This window comes from Ranitomeya imitator, chromosome 4 (assembly GCF_032444005.1).
Source record: "Ranitomeya imitator isolate aRanImi1 chromosome 4, aRanImi1.pri, whole genome shotgun sequence".
Classification (NCBI taxonomy): domain Eukaryota; kingdom Metazoa; phylum Chordata; class Amphibia; order Anura; family Dendrobatidae; genus Ranitomeya; species Ranitomeya imitator.
In genome coordinates, this window is record NC_091285.1 from 320,953,470 (window position 1) to 320,960,847 (window position 7,378).

The following is a 7,378-nucleotide window of genomic DNA, read 5'->3' on the forward strand; positions in this document are numbered from 1 at the left end:
GTATATTTTGGAACAAAAAATCGGACAGAACAGTGTATAAAAAAGCGGCATGTTCCGCACCTGTGGTGGGCACTGGGCAGAGATGTGCCCGAGACCTTTATACCACAGACTGGGGCACATTTTCCTCCAGATATAATTGCGATTATCGCGATGTGAGGCACCAGTGGTGCCCACTGTGCAGTGCCCGCTCCTGCCCTCTCCGATCGTAGCGCTCGTACATGGAGTAGAGCCTCCTCTGGTCATTGTAGTACTCCTCACAGGAGCACATGTGATAACACTAATTACCCCCCTTAATGAATTGATTCAGCAGGTGCCCCCCATCTTGTGGATCCACACTCCCATCATCCCCTGCCTCCATCACAATCACTGCAGCCAGCCTCCTGTATAGTCAGAGCCACAAGGAAACCATTTATTTTACGTGCAAGAATAAAACTCACCGTCATCATACATCAGGTCATCATCATCATCAAAATGGAGGAGCCCTGCGCCCTGCACGACGGCAGCAGAGGGGGCAACCAAACATTTGGGGGACAAACACAACGGAAATAAACTCTTCTGTGTCTATGTACAATAAATAGAATAATACATATCCAAATAATAAATAGCTATACACAAGTCACTGTCATGAGTGGGAGCAGCCACGGATACAGCACACAGCAACCTAGGAGGCCAATATAATACTCAAATCATAGAGATAACAGGGGCATGCACGGACTGGGGGCAGCAAGGGTCCTCCCCAGTGTCCAGCCCAGGGCCAGCCCTCCCGTCTGCGCGCAGTCTCAGTACATGCCCTTCTGCAGCGCCGGGCTCCTCGGGGGCGGCTCCCTGGGCGGCGGCTCCTCCTGCCCAGCTGGGCCACTGTCATGCAGCTTGCGCACGTGTTTCTTCAGGTCGAAGTTCCTGCAGAAGCCCTTGCCGCAGGTGGGGCAGGTGAAGGGCTTCTTGTCGTTGTGGGTGTGCATGTGGAAGGTCAGGTTGTAGACCTGGTGGAAAGCCTTGTTACAGATGTTGCACTTGAACTGCTTCTCCCCGCTGTGAGTGAGCTTGTGGTTCTTGTAATTCCCTGCAATAAGAGCACCATTCACTTCAAGTGATCATTTCCCATCCCCAACCTGCTCATTTCCCTCTCCACACTAATTCCTCATCTCATAATAGAGCTGGCACCTCCCTGCCCACCCTGATGTACCTTTCTGATGGAAGCCCTTGCCGCAGAATTCACACACAAAGGGCTTGTACCCCGCGTGGATCCGGGTGTGCGTGTTCAGCGTGGAGCTCCTGTTGAACGCCTTCCCGCACTGGTTACATTTATGCGGCTTCTCCTGGCACAGAATCATGGAGAAAATCACTGTTACAAAGTGTCCCAATAAATAAAGCACTGCACCCCATTACAAAGTGTCCCAATAAATAAAGCACTGCACCCCATTACAAAGTGTCCCAATAAATAAAGCACTGCACCCCATTACAAAGTGTCCCAATAAATAAAGCATTGCACCCCATTACAAAGTGTCCCAATAAATAAAGCACTGCACCCCATTACAAAGTGTCCCAATAAATAAAGCATTGCACCCCATTACAAAGTGTCCCTATAAATAAAGCATTGCACCCCATTACAAAGTGTCCCAATAAATAAACATTGCACCCCATTACAAAGTGTCCCTATAAATAAAGCATTGCACCCAATTACAAAGTGTCCCAATAAATAAAGCATTGCACCCAATTACAAAGTGTCCCAATAAATAAAGCATTGCACCCCATTACAAAGTGTCCCAATAAATAAAGCATCGCACCCCATTACAAAGTGTCCCAATAAATACAGCACTGCACCCCATTACAAAGTGTCCCAATAAATAAAGCATTGCACCCCATTACAAAGTGTCCCAATAAATACAGCATTGCACCCCATTACAAAGTGTCCCAATAAATAAAGCACTGCACCCCATTACAAAGTGTCCCAATAAATAAAGCATTGCACCCCATTACAAAGTGTCCCAATAAATACAGCATTGCACCCCATTACAAAGTGTCCCAATAAATAAAGCATTGCACCCCATTACAAAGTGTCCCAATAAATAAAGCATTGCACCCCATTACAAAGTGTCCCAATAAATAAAGCACTGCACCCCATTACAAAGTGTCCCAATAAATAAAGCATTGCACCCCATTACAAAGTGTCCCAATAAATAAAGTATTGCACCCCATTACAAAGTGTCCCAATAAATAAAGCATTGCACCCCATTACAAAGTGTCCCAATAATAAAGCATTGCACCCCATTACAAAGTGTCCCAATAAATAAAGCACTGCACTCCATTACAAAGTGTCCCTATAAATAAAGCATTGCACCCCATTACAAAGTGTCCCTATAAATAAAGCACTGCACCCCATTACAAAGTGTCCCAATAAATAAAGCATTGCACCCCATTACAAAGTGTCCCTATAAATAAAGCACTGCACCCCATTACAAAGTGTCCCAATAAATAAAGCATTGCACCCAATTACAAAGTGTCCCAATAAATAAAGCATTGCACCCCATTACAAAGTGTCCCAATAAATAAAGCATTGCACCCCATTACAAAGTGTCCCTATAAATAAAGCACTGCACCCCATTACAAAGTGTCCCAATAAATAAAGCATTGCACCCCATTACAAAGTGTCCCTATAAATAAAGCACTGCACCCCATTACAAAGTGTCCCTATAAATAAAGCATTGCACCCCATTACAAAGTGTCCCAATAAATAAAGCATTGCACCCCATTACAAAGTGTCCCTATAAATAAAGCACTGCACCCCATTACAAAGTGTCCCAATAAATAAAGCATTGCACCCCATTACAAAGTGTCCCAATAAATAAAGCATCGCACCCCATTACAAAGTGTCCCAATAAATAAAGCATCGCACCCCATTACAAAGTGTCCCAATAAATAAAGCACTGCACCCCATTACAAAGTGTCCCAATAAATAAAGCATTGCACCCCATTACAAAGTGTCCCAATAAATAAAGTATTGCACCCCATTACAAAGTGTCCCAATAAATAAAGCATTGCACCCCATTACAAAGTGTCCCTATAAATAAAGCACTGCACCCAATTACAAAGTGTCCCAATAAATAAAGCATTGCACCCCATTACAAAGTGTCCCAATAAATAAAGCATTGCACCCCATTACAAAGTGTCCCAATAAATAAAGCATTGCATCCATTACAAAGTGTCCCAATAAATAAAGCATTGCACCCCATTACAAAGTGTCCCAATAAATAAAGCATTGCACCCCATTACAAAGTGTCCCAATAAATAAAGCACTGCACCCCATTACAAAGTGTCCCAATAAATAAAGCACTGCACCCCATTACAAAGTGTCCCAATAAATAAAGCATTGCACCCCATTACAAAGTGTCCCAATAAATAAAGCATTGCACCCCATTACAAAGTGTCCCAATAAATAAAGCATTGCACCCCATTACAAAGTGTCCCAATAAATAAAGCATTGCACCCCATTACAAAGTGTCCCAATAAATAAAGCATTGCACCCCATTACAAAGTGTCCCAATAAATAAAGCACTGCACCCCATTAGGGAATATCCAAACTGTATAGTAACTAGAACACTGGACACAGAATTGCTTCCTAATTCCACGGGTTTTACCAAAGGGCTCTTTAGTTTAGGAATAATTGTCCTTATTTTTTGCAAAAAATATCATATAACTACTACTAATAATATAGCTATGGTTACAAAATATCGAACCATTCTTTTATTCTCTGTTTACATCATTATTATAACAAATACCGATTTACTTTATTATTTTATGTATTCACCAAACTATTAATTTAATATGTTATTTTATATCAAGCTAATGATTCCTTTATTACTATCATTCGATGTCTTTAGACAAGGAGGTATAAATTTACTAAGCTTAGACAATTAATATTATATTTATTATTCATCAATCGATATAACGAAGGATTTGTGTTATCAGAATATAAAGATATTATCAAGAATGTCTGAATGATGCCATTTCATTCTCTATGTGATTCACAAGTGATGCCGCCGCCAATTACTGGCTATTACTGATATTAATTGCTCCATCAGTGATCACAGGATGTTGTAAATAGTCATTATAGTTGTGTTGCTATTAATAATAATAATAATAATAATAATAATGATAATAATAATACTTTCACATAGGAATAAGCTGCACACAAGCCCCATATCCTCCCCATATGCCATCCCACCAATGCACAATACATTTTGTTCTCGAATTTGTAGCTGTTCTGAGATTCGGATGTGACTTTTCTGATCATTTTGCTGACGCGAATAATTGTACCTGTGTGTGGATGATCTTATGTCGGCAGAGGGTGCTGGCTTGGCGAAATCCTTTGCCACAAATCTTGCAAACGAATGGTCTGGCGCCTGTGTGCACCGGCATATGTCGGGTTAAGTTGTAATGTGCGTTGAAAATCTTTAGAAGAGAAAATAAAATGGCATTTGTCATTGTGCTCCAGGGAAACAATGCAGCAAGTGACCAGCACCAGTATATGGGCGATCAGGACCAGAATATGGGCGACCAGGACCAGTATATGGGCGATCAGCACCAGTATATGGGCGATCAGCACCAGTATATATGGGCGATCAGGACCAGTATATATGGGCGATCAGCACCAGTATATATGGGCGATCAGGACCAGTATATGGGCGACCAGGACCAGTATATGGGCGATCAGCACCAGTATATGGGCGATCAGGACCAGTATATATGGGCGATCAGCACCAGTATATATGGGCGATCAGCACCAGTATATGGGCGACCAGGACCAGTATATATGGGCGATCAGCACCAGTATATATGGGCGATCAGCACCAGTATATGGGCGATCAGGACCAGTATATGGGCGATCAGGACCAGTATATGGGCGATCAGGACCAGTATATGGGCGATCAGCACCAGTATATGGGCGATCAGGACCAGTATATGGGCGATCATGACCAGTATATGGGCGATCAGGACCAGTATATGGGCGATCAGCACCAGTAGATGGGCGATCAGGACCAGTATATATGGGCGATCAGGACCAGTATATGGGCGATCAGCACCAGTATATGGGCGATCAGCACCAGTATATGGGCGATCAGGACTAGTATATGGGCGACCAGGACCAGTATATATGGGCGATCAGCACCAGTATATGGGCGATCAGGACCAGTATATATGGGCGACCAGGACCAGTATATATGGGCGATCAGAACCAGTATATATGGGCGATCAGGACCAGTATATATGGGCGAACAGAACCAGTAAATGGGCGATAGGGTCCAGTATATATGGGCGATCAGGACCAGTATATATGGGCGATCATCACCAGTATATATGGGCGATCAGGACCAGTATATATGTGTGACCAGGACCAGTATATATGGGCGATCATCACCAGTATATATGGGCGATCAGGACCAGTATATATGGGCGATCAGGACCAGTATATGGGTGATCAGGACCAGTATATGTGTGACCAGGACCAGTATATGTGCGATCAGGACCAGTATATGGGCCATCAGGACCAGTGTATATGGGCGATCAGGACCAGTATATGGGCGATCAGGACCAGTATATGTGCGATCACCACCAGTATATATGGGCGATCAGGACCAGTATATGGGTGATCAGGACCAGTATATGTGTGACCAGGACCAGTATATGTGCGATCAGGACCAGTATATGGGCCATCAGGACCAGTGTATATGGGCGATCAGGACCAGTGTATACGGGCGATCAGGACCAGTATATGTGCGATCACCACCAGTATATGGCTACTTGCCTTGCCGCACACTTCGCAGGTGAACACTTTGGGCTTGCTACTGGGAGAGGTGCTACTGAACTTGCCGGACGATTTGTAAGCGATCTTGTCGGACAGGCTTTGGGCGCTCTCCTTCATGTAGTGCTGGAACTGCGCCTGGGACAGGTCTTTGAAGGTCACCCCTGCTGGATACTTCTCCACTGCTGGGACCACCAGTTTGTTCCTTTCTGCCAGGTAGGACTTCTGAGGTGGGTGCAGCGGGGAGCCCAGGAAGTAAGAGGCCACTGGGTGGATGTTGATGCTGGCAGCAGGGTGGCAGGGGGCATCGCCTCTGTTGAAGTAGCACAGAGCTGCGCCCATGGCGTGGAATGACGAGTGGTTGACCACCCGAGGTCGGACCAGTTTGTACTGCTGCAGAGGGGGAAAGTCTCCTTTTAAAGCCACCGCGCAGTTGAGCAGCTCATTGCAGCTGAAGGATGGCGCCGAGTCCTGGTGGCCCTTCCTCAGCTCGGCACTGGTGATCCCCAGTTTGGGGCAATGCTCATAAGTGACCGGTACAAATGGGATCATACAGGGGATGGATGAGGGGTTGAGGTGCAGGGCTTGTTTCTGATCCCCCTTGTGCACAGAACCCTGCAAAAAACTTGGCACCGGGAGACATTTGGGTTCTGGAGTCCTTGACATAATCCTCTCAATGGAGAACGCTAGAGGCTTGGAGCTGCTGATCATGGTGGCTCTGCTGGGCAGAGGTCCTCTGCCGGGAAAGACTTTAGTTCCTCTGGGTTGGAGACTATTGTCCATGTCCTACCTGCGCCAAGAGTTGTCTTCTTCTTCTTCTTCCCTACTTGTCATTGATGTGCACGGAGTGGGACACCATGGTCTTCTCGGTGATGTGGACCCCCAGCTGCCTAGTGGACAGGTGCCAATCCATTGCCCATGAGCGGAGCCGCAGTGACACCGGAGCAGTCACTCCTCATTGCTCCCAGGCCGCTCAATGGGAAGTGTTGTGTCAATAGCGCAGTAAAGATCTCGCCAATCGTTAACTTCCAGGAGGAGAAGGTAAACTAGATCATTGCTCAATTCGTTTCCAACAGTCAAAAGAAAAAAAAAAGTTTTTTTTCCCTTTTCTTTTTTTTCCTCTCTCTTTTTTTTTTGTGGTAGGCTACTACTTTTATTGGAGATTAGAGTCCCCCGCCCAGAGAGGAGGGGGCGCAGAGGAGGGGGGCGGCAATCTGCTGCCCACTGAGGCCGAAGGGAGAGCACTGGGCTTACCTTCACATGACATCATCCTGCAAGTGGGGGAAGGAAGGAAGAGGGGGGCGCCTCCTTGGAGGATAGTCCTCCCGGTGCCTGTCTGGAGGCTCTCACAAGTGGCCTTGCCCTGCTGAGACTCAGGTGCTAACAGCGCCAAGCTGCGCCCGCACAGAGCAATCAGCCGGCTCCTCTGTGCCAGCACCTCTGTGCCAACACCTCTATGCCGGCTCCTCTGTACCAACACCTCTGTGCCAACACCTCTGTGCCGGCTCCTCTATGCCGGCTCCTCTGTACCAACACCTCTGTGTCAACACCTCTGTGCCGGCTCCTCTGTGCCAA

The 7,378-nt window shown here is 46.0% G+C and overlaps 1 protein-coding gene across 1 annotated transcript; it reads right to left on the reverse strand.

The window, feature by feature from the left end:
- Nucleotides 1-383: 383 nt before the first annotated feature.
- FEZF1 (FEZ family zinc finger 1) lies at nt 384-6,929 on the reverse strand. Its single transcript, XM_069762037.1, has 4 exons — nt 5,807-6,929; nt 4,318-4,452; nt 1,187-1,319; nt 384-1,063 (listed from the first exon to the last, which is right to left on the reverse strand). The coding sequence occupies exons 1-4, from the start codon at nt 6,584-6,586 to the stop codon at nt 780-782; spliced, it is 1,332 nt and encodes a 443-aa protein (XP_069618138.1). The 5' UTR covers nt 6,587-6,929; the 3' UTR covers nt 384-779.
- Nucleotides 6,930-7,378: the final 449 nt, after the last annotated feature.

Bases quoted from the DNA above. Each gene is read 5' to 3' on its own strand.
- FEZF1 (XM_069762037.1), bottom strand. From the start codon at position 6,586: ATGGACAATAGTCTCCAACCCAGAGGAACTAAAGTCTTTCCCGGCAGA. The intron at 4,453-5,806 runs GCAAGTAGCCAT...TCTCTTCTAAAG, and splicing joins CCTGCGAAGTGTGCGGCAAG to ATTTTCAACGCACATTACAA. The intron at 1,320-4,317 runs GTACAATTATTC...ATTCTGTGCCAG, and splicing joins ATAAGATCATCCACACACAG to GAGAAGCCGCATAAATGTAA.